General features: G+C 40.6%; 1 protein-coding gene across 6 annotated transcripts in view; it reads left to right on the top strand.

The window, feature by feature from the left end:
* Positions 1-18265, top strand: part of msi2b (musashi RNA-binding protein 2b) — a 261158-nt gene that overhangs the window by 56860 nt on the left and 186033 nt on the right. For all 6 annotated transcript variants that reach the window (XM_053646703.1, XM_053646706.1, XM_053646707.1 and 3 more), the window contains exon 6: positions 3659-3751. In XM_053646703.1, the coding sequence (XP_053502678.1) occupies positions 3659-3751 (93 nt within the window). The remainder of the gene's footprint in view (positions 1-3658; positions 3752-18265) is intronic.

The raw sequence follows: 18265 nt of genomic DNA, 5'->3' as shown, positions 1-18265 counted from the left end.
AGTTTAACAGGTTTCATGGTTTAATAGGAGCCTCAAATTATGGACAGTATTTAAATCTTTAGTCATACACCTGCATCATACTTCCATAAAAAAAAATTACACAGCAGCAGAATTTCTATTACAGTATGTGAAATACACTCACCGGTCACTTTATTAGAAGCACCTGTATGCCTACTCATTCATGAGGTTATCCAATCAGCAAATCATGTGGCAGCAGTACAATGCATAAAATCATGCAGATACAGGTCAAGAGCTTCAGGTAATGTTCACATTGAACATCAGAAAAATGTGGTCAGTGACTTTGACCATAGCATGATTGTTGGAGCCAGATTTTGAGTATTTCAGAAACTACTCAGCCAGTCAGTTCAGCCTGTTCAGTCTGGCAGAAATGAGAGAGGTCTGAGAAGAATGGCTTCAGACTGGTTTGAGCTGATAGGAAGGATGCAGTAACTTAAATAATCACTCATTACATACATGGTGAGCAGAAAAGCATCTCAGCAATGCTTGAACCATGATGGGAATGGGCTACAACTTCAGAAGACCACATCAGGTTCTTCCACTTCACAGGAATCTAAGGCTACAGTAGGCACCGGAGCTAGACGGTTGAAGGTTGTAAAAAGTCCTGGTGCCAATGCAGATAAATGCATAAATATGTGCAATGACGGTTCACTACAACCCTTAAATACTAATAAATACTTATTAAGTACTCACATACATAAGAACATTAAAAATAAAGCGTGGCCTTTTCTTATAAAATGCAAACGACATTTGCATCTCAGGCTGAAAAGCAAATGATAAATGATGCAGTTGTTTAAACAAACAACAACTAATTTATTAGTAGGTGTGCCGAATTTAACTTGTCCCATGAATCATTAAAAAAAAAAAACAGTGATATTGATTCAGTAGATCTCATCCCCCCCATAAATTTGTGTGCACTCCTCTCAGCCCTTTCAGCATCCTGCAGTGAATCTCTCTCTCTCTCTCTCTCTCTCTCTCTCTCTCTCTCTCTCTCTCTCTCTCTCTCCGGCTCTCTGGCAGCTGCCACTCTGACAGGAGGAAAGGCACTGAATGTTTTCGAGGCATGCCGAGGCGCATCAGGCAATGCTCGGAGAAGATGACAAGGCTGAAACAGCGTCAGCAGCTCTCAACTGAGAGCAACACACTCTGCCTCTCTGCATAAATCTATACATATCTCTAAGCAGTGCTTATTCTCTATCACCTCTAGTGTAGCACCATTCTAATATATCAGCCCAGTGCCAGGTGCACTTTTTTTTTCATATTCATAGATGTTCTTTGCTGAATTTTTATAACGCCAAGATAGTGGCAGTTTTAAAATCTTCTCTCACCTCCATGCTGTCACTCCATGTCCTTTCACTGGCTCATGGAACAGGTCTGCCCTTCTACAATGCATAGTCACAGCTGGGTAACCCACTTTTTTGGCTGGCAGAGTGTTTTCAAGTTTGCGCAAATAAAGTCATGACATGCTTGTAAACGGGGACACTGGATGCGAAGATGTATGAGTGTTCTTTGTCTTGTTTGGGCATGTCTGTATGGTATAGGCATGTCTCTGGACCTGCCTGATCCATCCTGATGCCCTACCTCTATATGGAGCTCTCATTAACTGGAGGCTACAGCCTGGAGATTGCTTAGGATGGTACCACTTGAAGTACCATGGAAATGGTTTTGTTCCTCAATTCCACATGGACATTCTCGCTGTAGTTACTGGGACTACGGTTGCTTCTATGGCCTTGGGACTGCAATTACCACATGCAATTTTGCACTCAGGTCTCCTTTGGTGAACAGTGGACTAGTTCAACAAACAGACTTCATGTAAAAGCCATAATGAACTTTCCTTTACTTTCACACTATCCACTGTTACCCAGATGAGGACGGGTTCCCTACTGAGTCTGGTTCCTCTCAAGGTTCCTTCCTCATATCTTGCCACAGCTTGCTCAATAGGGATAAATTTACACACTTAAAATCTGTATCCTGTGTTTATATGTTTCTGTAAAGCTTCTTTGAGACAATGTCCATTGTTAAAAGTGCTATACAAATAAAACTGAATCTGTATGGACTGATCCAGTTCCTCTAGTACCCACCCTCTCTCGATCTAGCTCCTTTAAAGAAGTGCTTAACAGGAAATACTTTCAGGTTAGATTGGTGCGTCATAGCCATCACCCCAAGTTTAGACCTAGAGCTTCATAGCAGCTGTCTGACAGAGCTCGCAGTCCTGACCCTATGAGTCAGCAAGCATCCCTCCATGTCAGCATGTCATCTCAGAAAGGCTACAGCGCTGACTGGCTTGCTTTCATCGTGCTGCTCATAATCTTGGCCAGCAGTCTGAATGCAAATGTGCAAGCAGCGAGCGGCAGCAGGATCGTATGCTTGTGAGGCAGAGCTGCAGCCTGGTCCCCAGGGAGAACCGCTAGAACCGCAGAGGAAAGAAAGCACAGAGGCCTGCTGTTGTCTTGTCACCGTGAAGAGAAATGGACAGAGTAATTGCGCTGTTCCTGGGCTTGAGGAATCCCATCAGCCACGAGCCAGTGCTGTCAGAGGACATAAAGACAGCACTAAAAACGCAGCTCTTCCCTCGACACGTCGCGCAGCCTGGGCCTCCGCAAAACGACAGGGGGAAAGACAGATGGATTAGCTGTGGAGGGCTGCAGATGAGAGTAAAAAACACTGTGAAAGATGTTGGGGTGGCGGACAGCCAAGACAAGGACACAGGGTGTGCATTTCAGTTGCCAACGACGGAATAGGATGGATAGGAGTTATATATAAATGGCTGTATACTTCTCTACCTGTTTTGTTTTAAACATCTTTTGTATTTCTACCATGGCCTCGCCGCTAACCATCACACCAGATATCAGTGCTGACCAGACGGAAGGCAGGATATAGCCCATTTATTTAAACTACAAAAGGAGCCATATGATTGCCTAAGGAGCTCTCTTGTTAGCTCTTATCATTGCCCTGTGTGAGAGGTGAGCTATGTGATCTCAATACTCAAACTCTCAACACAATTAAGCGTACTGCGGGAGAAGCCGTGGCTCCCTGCGCCATACATCTCACCAGCAGAGCGACTTAATTGTGTTTCGTGAAATGTTCCTGTTGTGTAATGGAGACATCGGTAACCACACATTTTCTTTGTATTGTTCCTGTTGTAGCTTCAAGAAACAATACGTTTTAACACCTGTTTTTTATTCGATTTTTTTCGTCACCATTAGCTTGTCTTTGAAGGTCTATCAAACCACTTCACTGCTCCACTGGTGCGTTTTAATGGTTGCTTTTCGCTGATAAAAAAAAAATCAAATAAAAGTACAGTATGTCCCAGTTTTGCACTATAAGATGTTCTTTTCACAACAATAGCATTAACAGCTCAGGTGCACAAGGAAAAAAAGGGTTAAGTTTGGGATGTAATGCTAGAACAAAACAAGTATAGCAGGATAGGTGTTAGCGAGTCCCTGTGTGTATTTCACTCTCAGCCAATGCCACACCGTGCCACCTCAGCATTCTCCCAGTGGAGAACCACATGAGCAGCCCTTTCTGAGCTCTTTTTTTGGCTCGGAGTGTCCTCCTGCTCTCTTTGTTGTCTGTTTTTGAAGTCTGCACTAAAATGTTTTCACATGAGCTTAATCTCTTGTCCTCTCTTCTTTTCCAGATGGTCACAAGAACAAAGAAAATATTTGTAGGCGGATTATCAGCGAACACAGTAGTCGAAGATGTGAAGCAGTATTTCGAACAGTTTGGCAAGGTAAGATCCTGTGTTTTTGCTGATTGGGAAACTTTTCGTTGGTTGAAAACCTTGTGTCCCTGAACATTTGTTAGCCTTTGATTTTAGCTTTTAGCGTCTATATAAAGTCTAGATGAATTACCAAAGTGGTTGGTCCAGATGTGAGAGATCACACATACAGCTGTCAGACTCATAACTTCAACATGCAACATCCAATAGAAAGACACCGGAGTGCGGTTTGTTTAATTTAAGAGCAGCACATGTACTTCGTTCCTGTCTTTTTAATCAGCTGTGTTAGGTGGATTAAGCATATGTTTTATGTACACTTTACACTGTAATTGGCTCATGGAGATGTTTTGAGAGAACTAGTGCTGTCTAGCCCAGAGTTCTATTAAACTTTGCAGTGTTTTGCTGATTTCTGTTGCTTCTCAGGTCACGAGGTTATATTTTCAGTCTTAGCTGATGTGCGTCTGTTATCGAAGGCCGTGTCTCACTGTCTGCCAGCCCGAGTAGGTAATTTATTGGAATGGACTGGCTGATTCCTGGGTAAATGGGTGTCACATTAGTGTTGCTGTTTGTTGTTAAGTTGGAGAAAGATGTCTTGGTTAATGAACTGTCTCCGCAATTACACTAGGAGTAAACTAATCTTGCAAAGAGAGATGTCTTTGGTGTGAAAAAAATAAGAAATGTGGTAATTGAAATCCTTGGGTATCTGGGGTAGTTGTGTGGGATAAGTGTGTGTGTGTGCATCTGTGTGTATGGGTGTGGGTGTGGGTGTGTGGGGGGAGCTGTCTGGGTTCTCTGAATTAGTTCTTCGAGATGAAGAGGCTGTATATTACTTTGTAGCAATCCCTTGATGACTCTGCATGTCTGCCTACACAAAGATTTGCCATACCGGTGTAGGATAAGCTGATACTTAGGATAAGGATAAGGGTTTTGCGTGTGTGTGTGTGTGTGTGTGTGTGTGTGTGTGTGTGTGTGTGTGTGTGTGTGTGTGTGTGTGTGTGAGAGAGAGAGAGAGAGAGAGAGAGAGAGTGTGTGTGTAGGCCAATTAATAGTGCCTTTGCAGGCAAAGAGAGAGCTTCTTGGGAGGACAGCAGGTGGCATGGGGCAGGAAGGTCACAAAATCTGTCTCTTCGGATGCTGTGCTCTTCCTGAACCCTTTTTCTGCTCCATGACAGCTTATACACACACACACACACACACACACACACACACACACTTACACTTCTTTGAGCATCACTAGGAGGTCTAAGACACATTGAATTCACACCTCTACAGATCCATAATAATCTTTTCGTGTAGGTGTTCGGAACTGAAACTGCATCACTGTTACGTCCCGTTTCTTTGTGTTAATGAAATCACTTACTTAAACTTCAAACATTAATGCACAACACGATTCGCAACATTTTTAGCTAGTTTCTTCACCGCAATTCAATTAAATATTATTTGTGTAGTGCTTTTAACAATGGACATAGTCATATATATATATATATATAAATTTAGGATAGAAATTTATAAATTTTTACTTCACTTCACATACACACACAGTCTTGTGTTTATGTTTTCAGGCCTTGGGATTAGCTCCGCCCCCAGGTGTAACAGTGCTGCTCGGCTCCCCTTTTCCTCAAAAGATGACTCACGATAATTTTTTTAAGGTGTGGGTTTTTGAAGAGCAGGGGAAGAAGTGTCAGGCTTTTATCACATGCTTGCATAGAGCTCTAAAAATGCTACCTGTTCTGTCACGAATCATCAAAATAGTGATGTTCAAATGAAATATTTAGATAACATTGAACAGTTATCATGTTTGAAGCTGGAAAGTATACTCTTTATGAACGTTTCTTAAGACAGTTAATGGTTCTCTCATTTCCTTATATCATTATTACGTTATTACACTGTCGCTCCAGCGTTTGTGATTTCGCAAAAGTCGAGCAAACTCCGCAATATTACTGCAGATTTTCCGCGTGTCATGTGACATCAGCACAACGCGCATTCAGCCAAACCCTATTCGATTCACGTGCTTCGAACACGAGTACAGCGTAAAGGTCCCATTTACCAACAAACATCACTGTGAAAGATCGTGCAAAACAATTTTGTGCAATTGCTAATTCGCCAATTCAAGAAGTTTTCCACAAAAAAAGGACAAAAAAAACTCTGCAGTTTGTATCGCAAATTTTGAAAAAAGCCGCAGCAAAATCAGGTGTTATTGTATCACTAAAAAACTCTGCAAAATCCTGTACAGGCTAATTATACATGTTAATTATGTCAACATACTATATCTATGAATTCATTATATATGTATATATTTATCATGTTATCAGTTAGAAGCTGCATGACCATGTGTGTCATAATGATTTAGCAAAAAGCCTGTTTATTCCGTGTCTAATTAGATGAGATGGATTATACTCAGTCGCAGGTTTATTGTAATCAGCTTGGACCATGTCTGTAAACAAAGTGCATGTATTTGTCTAAGCTGAAACCACTCTTCATCACTGCCGCCTCCCTCCTGTTCTTTCTCCTGTCTGTCCTGTTTTCTTTTTGTTTGCTCTGGACATCTCTGTCCTTCTGTAGCTTAGCTTTGGTTTCATTAGGCCTGAGAGTTCTTTCCAAGCCAGTGCCCAGCTACAATCGGTTCTTTATGCTTCCTGTGTCCTCGTTTCCCTATCATGAGTCAGAGCTGCTGGTGTACCAGAAGGAACTTTTAACCTCCTCTGGCCTGGAGTGAGAACACAGACCCGAGAGAGACCTGAGTGAGGATTAGCATGCGAGTGGTGCCAAGGTGAAATTACAATCAGTTATAGAATTGAAATTGGAAAGATATATAAGACTATCATTATGGGCGTTATTACGACTGCTCATCAGTTAAGCAGTTAGGGGTCATGGCAAAGGTTTTTGTTCCTTGTATAGTAATTAAAAGTTTAGTAAAGGGTGGAAAGTCTTGAGGGTGATTCCACAATTAGGGTGGAATTTGTGTCCCACTGATATTACATTTACAAATATGTAGCCTATGTAAAGTAATGCTAATGTATGCATGTACTGTATGTATATATGTAAAGTAAAGCTAACATTTTAGACAATTTGTCCTAAACAAGAAGATTTGTACATCTTTTAGATTAAATAATATAATAATATAATAAAAGCCTCCCTATAGCACCTTGAAATATAATCAATAAAATACTCATTTTTTGCATTAATTGACTCAATTTCATATCTTAACCATTATAATAGTCAGTCCCACCAGGATTTAGTGATTTTGCAGTCGCAGAAATGATTGCAAAATCAAGTAAATTCTGCAATATTCAGAGGAGCTTGCAGTTCTCACAACGCGCATTCAACCAAAGCCCTCTTCGATTCAAGTGCGTCGAACATGAGTACAGCTAAACGGTCTCATTTGCCAATAAACATCACTGTGAAAGTCCGTGCAAAACTATTTTGTGCAAGTGCATATTCGCATCGCAAATTTTTTTCAAAACAGCAGTGAAATCAAGCATTGTTGGCCACAACAATCACAAAAAACCTCTGCGAAATCCTGTTCAGACTGATTATAGTTTATTGAAAATGAACGTTGTAGTCCCACTCAACATTCACATTCACTCCTATGAATTACTGGAATATTCCAGAAGAAAATTGCAAATTTAATGGGAAGATTAAAAAAGCTCTCTCATTCTGTTTTTCCCCAGTTATTTTGTGATATTAATTGAGAAGGTCATTTTGAAAACACAACCCTGTAACCCAAATTATAGTAAATAATTAATTTAAAACAAACATTTTTAACTAAATCATTAGAATGTTCTTAATGTCCTTGTGCCATAAGCATGGATGCTAGTTAATTATGCACTTGTGGGTGTGTGTGTATATATATATATATATATATATATATATATATATATATACATATGTACACATATATTTGGAGGGGGTATGGTGGATTGGTGGTTAGCACGTACCTGAGTGTGTGGAGATTGTGTGTTCTCTCTGTGAGTCAAGGGTTTCCTCCAGGTACTCCAGTTTCTGCCCCAGTCCAAAGACATGTGCTGTAGGCTCATTGACATCTCTAAATTGTTTATAATGTATGAACGTGTGTGTGATTGTTGGCACCCTGTCCAGGGTGTCCCCCCGCCTCGTGCCCCGAGTCCCCTGGGATAGGCTCCATGCTCCCCGCGACCCTGTGAAGGTTAAGCAGCACAGAAGATGGATGGATGGATGGATGGATGTTTATTTGGAGATTTAACATTATATAATAATGATCAAGAGACTGTTGTAATTATGTTCTTTCTTAGATTCAGTGCAGTGAATTGTTAAAAAAATAAAGTTTAATTTTTAACAGTTGCGAGGGCTAAATGGCCCCTCAGCTGTGGGATCACCCTTGAAGCTTTTTTTGTATATTTCCAGTTGTAAATCTGGTTAATGGAAGCACTCGATGATTAGTCTGCGTATTGGCTGTGTACTGATGTCTCTGCAATGTCACACGTTTCTGTCTCAGTCTGTAAAAATGTGCGGCGAAGAGATGAGCAACATACTAAAAAAAAAAAAAAATGTGTGTGTGCGCTCTCCATAATGACAGCTTTCAAAGAGCTCAGTGTTAATTTAACATACCTGGTGAACCGCTAACATTTAATAACAACGTTTCGATTCACCTCAGGCACAGGTAATAAAACGCGTGCTCCGCTCTGTTAGCACCTAGCGCAAGGCTTCTTGCATCAGTGGGCACTTAAAGTCTCATTTGATAAGCTCATTTAATGGGGGGTGTTTATGGATTCGCTATTTGGAGTGTAGCTGTGAGGCTATGTCACTGTATACACACTAAGGCATCGAGTGAATACATGGTAGAGCTCCAGTGGACGGAGTCTCTCTGGCGATCATCCAGAGATGTCCTTACAATGAATCAGTGCAAACCAGCCAAGCGCTAGGACAACATAAACACTCATAACCGTGTCTGGCAACAGTGTGCAAACATGCTTAAGGTGTAATATAATTGCTTATATAACCTCTCATGATGATCCTGTCCTTTAAATCATTAATTATCACTTATGCTTAAATGTAGATTTTCATCAGCATTGGCAGTACTATAACCATGCCATATACTGCATAAGGAGTAGTTTTTGTATTTTCAAATTAAAACATTTTGCCAGTGATGAACTCTATTGTGTGTGTGGATCAGCAGGCGTTTCTCTGCTCCCTGCAGCTGGATACCGGACCATGGGTTTCTGTTTGCACCGAGCAGGTTAGCAGTAATTCCCAGACGAGGTTTTGTGAAGCCTGTAGCCCTTAAATGTTCTCCACACATCAGTGGCTTCACACAAGCGGGAACTGGCTAACAAAAGGTAGAAAATCTTTAAGACGGAGGAAATACTCAATCACTAACTCGGTGCTCTCCAGTGCCCTCTGGAGAAGAGGAGGGAAACAAATGAGGAGTTAGCGAGGGATGAAAAGAGCAAGAGTGGAAAAGCACTGCCTTTTTTTTTTCTTTCTCCCTCCTGTCTGCTGGATTAGTTCTGAGGTGATGCTTACTCCCCACCTCTCGCTCGCTCTCTCACTCTCTCTCTCGCTCCCTCCACCCTTGCGGAGTTGCGTCGAGCCCACTACTGTGTTTGTTTCACTACAGACTCTTTAACAAGCTCTCAAAATGGTTTTCATAGCGCCTGTGCCAACCAGTGAAACCAAATCTTCTTGTGAAGATTGAAAACACAATTGATTTTGGTGCAGGCTCAGGCTCCGTTATTCGCTTGCCCCCTCCATGAGCAGTGTCACTGATCTTCCAGAGCTCAAGATTGATCTCTTGTCTGTCCTCCTTTTTTCCCCCCCAATAGGCTGGACTCTGTAAGACTTGGAATCCATCTCTTACCTCTATACACCTTACATTTTAACCTGTCCAGCTCACATCAGCTTCATCGGGTTTGCCGACCTTTCCCTCTGTTATTCTGAGGAGATTAAAATAATATTAAAAAAAAAAAAAAATCATAATTGCTTCTGACAGCTGTTTCTTATTGCACAGAAGGTTAATATTTTTATTGAAATAGTCTTGAGCACAAGGGAGCATCCCAGACTGTCATTTTAGCGGTTGGTGTGTATGTGCATGTGTATGCGTGTGTGTGTGTGTGAGTGCTTTCTTTTGAAGGAGTTTTGCTATGAGAAAAAAGAAGCCCACTACGCACCCCAAAGACTTCTCCTCAGCTCCAGGGGCCGCCGCAAAGCTTTAAAGGCAGTGAAATCACTCGCGGTTATGGGCTCTAAAACTCCAGGAACGAACGTGAACTGAGCACGCTGTTTGGGGAAAAAGAGACAAATGATTTAATATTCTTCCTGACCTTTGTTTGCTCTGAGTATTGGCAATGTTTCCAAGAGTCAAGGGGGGACGATTTTTAAAACGCCCACTTGAGGATAGGAAGTTAAACGGCTTCTTGGCAGCGATTTCCATTTTAATTCTATCTGTTGTGCTTTTTCTTCCTACCCCTTTCCTTGCTAAACGGCTCTAATTCTGCAGCTTGTAGTTCACACCCTGTAACACTGACCATTTGTAACCCTCTTTCAGTTGTTATCCTACTGTTGCATTTAAGAGCCTTTTATTTATCCGAGTGCATGGCTTTTATTAAAATAAAGGACGGTTATTTGTGGCATAGAGGCTATTATTTTCACAGCCTCTCTTTTTTTACATTATTATTAAACTTTTACACAGTACATTTCCTGCGGTTATTTTACCATTAGATTGTCTTTTTCTTTGGCTTTGATGCCTTTGTTCTTTGTTCTCTGAAAGCTAATAAACAATAAGGTAGAAATTCATGTGTTCATCAGACGAAGGATCTACTTTTTTATTATTATTATTATTATTATTTTTTTTTTACGTATCTGGTCTTGATTTAAAAACCTTTTCGACATTCCTGTAAGTTATCTTTAAGTTATAAACTTACTTATCTGTAAGTTATAAATCTAACCCTCTAATCTCTCTCTTTTTCTTCAAACCTGATTTCATGACCAGCGGAGCTGAACGTATTGTAAATGTGATCTGATTTATGCCCGCTTCACGAATTCCCTGATTCACTTTTAGCACGGAACGAAACTTAAAATAACTTAATGAGATGTAATTTAAGATTTGATATTTGGTAGGGCCTTGTTTCAGTGACTGTCAGGTTTCTGTCTGTACCAAAACACTGTAATAGAAGTCACTAGCCCAGGATTATCAGGTTTTATTCATAGTTCCCTGGTGTAGAAATAGATTCAGAAGGTTGCTCATGTACAGTAGTGGTCTAGAATGTTTTTTTCATCTCCATCTCCAATCTTGTTGACTTAAGCAAAACAGTTCTCTACAATTGATATGCATGTTTAAGCATGGTGCTCCGCAATGCTTTAACTTTAGCACGCGTTAATTGTTCCTGAATCCTTCTGTCTGCCAAACTACTCATTACCTGAGGACACAATCTGGTCATTAGTATATTATACTTTTCCTAGTTGGATAAGTTAGCTTGCATCGATTGGCAGACAAAAATGAGTAAAATTTAGAGCAGTGTCACATAACACATCCTTTGACTCTCCCCCTGCATTCCTATCTACTGACTAGTCAATCCTCAGATCAGTTCTATGGTTTGGGTTGCCTTCCAAAACATTTACTCTCAAACTTTAGTTTCAGCCATCGTTTTGCACCCATTCCAGCACATTTGATGCTCAAACTTTAGAAGAAAAGCCACATGCTTGGATTTTCCCTTGTTTTACCTACAAAATGCATTTAGAAAAAGGTAACACATATTTTACAGCACATGGACAGATGGACAGATGGATGGATGGATGAATGGATGGCTGGATGAACAGACTGATAGACAGACTTTATTGATCCCCCAGGGGGACTTTAGGGAATGAAACACAGAAGGCATTGTATAATATGCATTTTGGCTACTACCATCTCAGTTGAGAATAAAAAGCAAACAAACAAACATTTGTGGTTGTCATACATCTACAAGAGACAAACAGAAAGTGACATGAGCTACAGTAGTTGTCGCTTGCTAGTATGGACGCAGTGTTGTGTTAGTGTTGTGTTAGTACAACAGACACTCACCTTGCATTTAATACATGCCATAAAAAATGAACGACGCTGTCTAGACTCGAACAGACTTTTAAATGCAATGTAAAAAGAGAACAACAGATTCATCCGTGTTACATGGACTCAGTCAGTCACTTTTTGCAAAGGACACAAACATGATGCAACAGAGAAAATATCAGGAGAGAATGGAAAAAAAAAAAAAACATTCCTGGGAACTCACTTATTTTCTCCTTCAGGTAATATATTTCATATGCATATGCCTAGTCTGTACTATTGCATTTATCTAACTAGCTTGACATAGAGTGGGATTGAAAAGTCTGACACCACATAGAAAATCTAGGATTTCTTTTAAGTTCAATATTTAAAATTCAAGATTCTGCACTATTTCTAGGTCCCTATTTAAATGTAAGCAAATGTGTGATAGTGACCAGGTTAACTGCTTTATAGAAAAGGTCAGATTTTCCTCATGTCTAATCTCTTCTATTGAAGCATGTGTTCAAATGACACTTCACTGGATTGAATCTAAAATGATTCATAAGGTTTTGCACAAACTTGTGGAGTCCATACCAGCTCGAGCGCACACTGTCATTATAGCAAAAAGGGGATGTAACAAATACTAAGAAACTCTGAAATTCAGATATTCCAAAGATTCTACATTTCACTCAAGTTGCTGTCAGTAATATAATTTGTAATGAAAATTTTTGTATTAAATTAGAAACGAATGAAGAATAGAAACATTTTCACTACTGGGGACTTTTGGACCCCACTTTACATTTAGGTTAAATATGGAAAAACATGTTGTAGTTAATTACTTTGTAATTAATTGTCTTTGTGAGGATTGCAATATCTTGTCCAGGCCTAGTCTTACAACTTTACTCTGATGTATTTTATTCCCTTTGAACTTTTTTTTTTTTGGACTAACCTGTTTTACTGAATATAATAGAAGAAGAATATGAAAGCATTTTTTTTCAATATGTCCCAACATTTTATTCTCTTATGTCATTTGGTATCAGTATTTTCTCTTTAGAAGTACTATACCCTTTTCAAGAGGACATAATGTCATTGCTACTTGCCCTGGCTCCACCTGCTCCTGCTTTATCTAGCTAAATCTTCCAAATGGGGTCCCTCTGGATAAGCATGGATTGGCTTGATTGCCTTTGAACTGAGTCATTGGGTAGTGTATAGATACGGCTCTCTGGCCAGGCACTTCTCTTTAAAGGAGCAGCTATTTTAAGAAGATTGACCATGATTGAAGAGGATTTGCAGGCTCTGCTAACATGAGAGATAGCACACCTCGATCTGGGCTCTATTGGAGGGTGTGCAAAGCTGTAGATGTAAGATGATGGGATGGAGTATAAAAGTAAAATGTTTCTCTCCTATGCGATTGCCCACATTTGAAGATCTTTCTCAAAGATCTGCCAGAGCTTTTTGGCTTAGCCCCATCGACTGCATTGAGCGACTCTATCAGATTAGCTTCAGATGGTCCCACTGTGCCTGAAGCAGCGTAGATTACAATCTCCTCCAGCACTTCCTTGGCATGGAGTGTGCCAATGAAATCAGCGTGCACAACTATTAGGATTTAACAGGGGATATAAAGCCCATTACCAGGCAGACCTTGGCATTTCGGTCCTCAGCTAGTAGCCACCTGCTCACCTGTAGTTGTGCTCTTGGGGTGGTAATAACTTTGGACTCAGGGGGCTTCCTGTGATCTTCCAGCCAGAAGGGCAGCTTCTAAGATGTGGCTGTGAAATAAAGGTTCACCTGCCAGGTCGCCTCTTGGACAGACACCTCTGCTGTGTCCAGGGCTTCTGGGAGCCTGCCGGTAACTGATATTTGCCAAAGCCTTCCAGGAGCAAAGGCAGTGTTTGACTGACAGTTTCCTTTCAGGCTGGCTCACTCTTCAAATAAACCAGTTGGATTAGTGGCCTGCAATTCAAACTGCAGATTGTTGTGAACTTTGTTTCTTCTGTTGTTTTAACTTTAGAGCCTTCATCTTCCAAGACTCTCATGTCTCACCAGCAGAAGCGGTAGATGCAAAAACGAGCGTGACTCAGTGTGAAAACAGTTAATATGAGTTGGGTAAAGAACAAAAAAAAGATAAGAGGGAAAATTATGAGCATCTCCTGATTGTGCTAACAGCATGGGTTCTGATTTTGTGGAGAGCTGCCTGTTCGTTAGCATACTGTCACATAATATAGTGCTAGGGTAACAAAAATTGACACAAAACAATATCCCACTGGGATATCTACCTCCTGCGCTCAAAATGTTTCTAAAACTCTTGGTAATGGCCTTGTTTTTTTGCTTTTCTGTCTCTGCTTACTTTGTGTGTGTAGATGAAGGTAGGGCTTGTGGGTTTATTTTTTTTTTCATCTCTGGCTTGATGTAAAGCTTTAATGAAGCCTCAAAGGTATTGAGCATCATATACAATTACTGTGCTTACATGGCGGAGAACGAGTGTGTAAGTCGCACTTACAGGAGCCCAGAGCGCCGCATGGGGAGCTCTAATGGAAGTCTGCCAGCGTACGACAGACTAACACATCAGGAGGAGGAAAAAAAACCACATCACACTCACATACTCACTCACGCTCAATAATTAGACAGAATTCGCTATGAGACGCAGCCTTACTGAAAGGGCATGTCCTTTTAAATGAGTGTCAACAGTGGTGGGGTTCTGCCGTGTCGGTTTGCTAGATGGAGGAGGAGAGATGTATAACTGGATGAGGCAGATCAGATAGATAAATAGATCCGCTGCATGCCGGCAGTTTGTGTGGAATAGTGTGTGTGTGTGTGTGTGTGTTTGTATGTGTGTGTTTCTGCGTGTGCAAGCTCTCTATGAGCATTCTCATTGTGTGATTCAAGCACACAAGGAAACGTTGAAGGACTTGCCAAGATGCAGTCCTAATTAACTGAAATGCCAACGTTTACCCACTTTTTTTCCCCCACAACAAACTTTCAAATCATCTCTAGGGGGCTCAGCGGCCACCACTGATGAGACGTTGGCGTACCTGCCACAGAGGAATGCTTTAAGCTTCGGAATACACAATAGGGAAGACGGGTTCATCCTCTAAAGAGATAGATCCTGTAGCGTAGTCTAGCGAGAAGGCAAGGTCAACCAGCTCCTCATATCATGTTCCTATTCACAGTGGGCGTCTCAGACAGCAGGGATGCTATCCCCTCTTGTTGCTTGAATGATTAGAGAGGAGGAGGTGAGAAATAAAAGAAAGAACAATAGCTCGCTTTGGATGCTATTTATTTTTAAGGAGCGACATAAAACCAGAGAAGGCTTTCTACATCTTGGCATGAGGTATATGGTGCACCTTGTAAAGCAATTTCTAACAAAGCTTCTTCATATTATGCTGTTGAAAATGCCTTGACAAAAGACAGCATATCCCCCGTCACACTAATGATATATAACTGTTTATAAGGAACCGTATTGTGTATGACAGTTCAGGAAATGATACTTCCATAGTATCATAGCAGCTCAAGCTTTGAGCCAGAGCACACACTTGGTTGGCTCTATTCCCAGACAGCGGAGATTCTTGGAAATTAAAAACATTCATGATCCATTAAAATAAATGCTATTTTGGGGACTGATTTATGCTTCCCAGAAGGTTTCGAACAAGAGCAACTTACCCCTATAAATGTCACCTTGAACAGATTAAGAGAAAAATGGACCGTACCTGTTTGCACTGATAGTGAGTCAATCTTACACTTCTGGCTGTCCTGGTAAACATTATCAAGGCCGTGGAGAGTAACTGGAGACGTGAAATGCCTCAGTTGCCCCCTTGCAGGCTCAGAGGAAAGACAGATTGTCAATTTGCCTGACGCCAGCGAAGAGCTGACCAATCCGTCTGCGCTGTAGCCTCAAGAGCACAATTCCACAATGAGGGAGTGAACGATGAACTTCGTTCAAAAGGAGCGGAACAAAGCGGACACGAGTTCTAATTTCCCTCCGCAGCAGGTGGTTGTCATCCGTCGTTCCAAACAGCTGGCTGGAGGCGGGTGAGAGAGGAGGCCGGGGCTTAGTGTCCCCATCAGCCGTCTTAATGACAGCATTCAACATTCTGTCCTCCAAACCGCACCATCACTCACAGATGTTCAGTGCATTCCCCTGAAGTGCCGACCTCCATATTGGAGTCACCAAAAAAAAAAAAGTAATTAGACACAATTGTTGTCAGTGTATTGGGACTTAATATGTGATCACTAACAGATTGATCCCACAGAGTTTCAATAAGTGCTGCTACTGTGGTGTGGAATGAGAAAAGGAAGGCAAAGTGAGAAAAATGTGATGCACCACCTTCTGTTATAGAAACCTCCTCTACTGTCTCTACCTTCACAAAGCCAGCTGTTTAAAAAAGTTTCAACTGGAAGTAAGGATGTACCGAGTGTGTTTTTCCATTTTTCATACAATAGATATATACGAAAGCTCAAAGTATCAGTCAGCACCTCATACTTATACAATACCTTCTCTTAGAAAGCAGTGGCATATACTGAAGTATATTTCTAATTAAGTATAAAGTTTTCTAGCAACTTTACTTTGTACTTCACCGCATTTTCAAAAACAAACACCTACTTTTATTTGAATGCACTTCCTCAGACATATTCATTACTTATGTTAACATTTCCATGCTGCCAGTTGCCTTTGCTTGGGTGTCCAGTCATCAAAATGGCTCTTCAGATCTGAGTTGAATTGCAGTATTTACCTTAAAGATTCTACTCAAACAACTTACTCGACGATTGAATTGAAAGAGTGGATTCAAAGAGCTAACTTATGAACTTGGTAAATATGAGCAAAGAAGGCTGTGAAAAATTGTCTTTAATGTTTAACCTTTTGATCTTTTGTTCCAAAAATTCACAAAAATACTCTGTTGTCATGGATATCAAAGAATTGCAAACACAGCACAGGTTTATAAAAAATGTCTTTGATAAATACAGGTGTGCAACAATTATTGGCACCCCTGTGAATTCATGTGTGAAAAATATATTTGAAGTATATTCCCATTAATATTTTATATTTGTTTTGTACACCTGGGTGACTAGGAACAGGAAATTGTTCAGCCATCCTGTTTCACAGGGGTATAAATAGGAGGTAACACATAGGCCAAATTCCCATAGTCATTCATAAAAATGGGTAAGACCAAGGAATATAGCTGTGATGTGTGGCAAAAGGTTGTTGAGCTTCACAAAATGGGAAGTGGCTATAAGGAAATAGCACAAGCATTGAAAATGCCCATTTCCACTATCAGGGCAATAATTAAGATGTTCCAGCCACCTTCAAATGTTACGAATCAACCTGGAATTGGACGTGTGACTATATTGTCTCAGTGCACTGTGAAGAGGATGGTTCGAGAACCCAAAAAATCTCCAAGCATCACAGCTGGAGAAATGCAGAAGTTCGTTGTGTCTTGAGGTCAGAAAGTCTCGAAAATTACAATCCGAAGTCACCTACATCACCACAAGTTGTTTGGAAGGGTTTCGAGAAAAAAGCCTCTACTCTCATCCAAAAACAAACTCCAGTGTCTTCAGTTTGCCAGACACTACTGGAACTTCAAATGGGATCGGGTTCTAAGGTCAGATGCAACCAAAATAGAGCTTTTTGGCAATAAACACCAGAGGTGGTTTTGCCGCACACAGAGAGGTAGCCATATGGAAAAGTCTCTCATGCCCACGGTTAAATATGGTGGTGGCTCTTTAATGTTTTGGGGCTGTTTTTACACAAAATCAAGGTCCTGCCATGGCCATCCAGTCCCCTGACTTGAAACCCATAGAAAACTTGTGGGTTGAACTGAAGAGGAGAGTCCACTTGCATGGACCTTGAAATTTGAAGGATCTGGAGAGATTCTGTATGGAGGAATGGTCTCAGATCCCTTGTCATGTATTCTCCAACCTCATCAGGCATTATAGGAGAAGACTCAGAGCTGTTATCTTGGCAAAGGGAGGTAGCACAAATTATTAACTAAAAGGGTTCCAGTAATTGTTGCACATCTATATTTAACAAAGATTTTTTTTTATACACCTGTGTTTTGATTGAAATTCTTTGATATCCATGAGAGCATTTTTGAATTTTTTTAACAAAAGATCAAAAGGTCAAACAATGAGGACAATTTGTAACAGTCTTCTTTGCTCATATTTACCAAGGTGCCGATATTAGTGGAGGGCACTGTTGTTAGTTTACTTTATTAATCCAAGTGGGAAATTCACAAAAGTATAAATACCTAATGTAGGTAGGAAAAACTGAGGAAGGAAGAGATGAGAGCTGCTGTAACTGGCTGCCACTAACACAGTGCCATCTTAACAAACCTTCAAGTGATTGATAGTAAAGTTGTTAAAATTGTTAATCTTTACAATTGTTAATTGTTTAACTTTCACTTTAATGCACATCAACATAAGGAAGATTGTTAGATTCCAACGGTTAACTGTTAGATAGTTTCCCAGTGACATACAGTGGTGCTTGAAAGTTTGTAAACCCTTTAGATTTTTCTATATATCTGCATAAATATTTC

The sequence above is a fragment of the Ictalurus furcatus genome, chromosome 17 (genome assembly GCF_023375685.1).
Source record: "Ictalurus furcatus strain D&B chromosome 17, Billie_1.0, whole genome shotgun sequence".
Lineage (NCBI taxonomy): Eukaryota > Metazoa > Chordata > Actinopteri > Siluriformes > Ictaluridae > Ictalurus > Ictalurus furcatus.
Note: the sequence above shows the minus strand (reverse complement) of the source record. Positions and strands in the feature narration are given on the sequence as shown.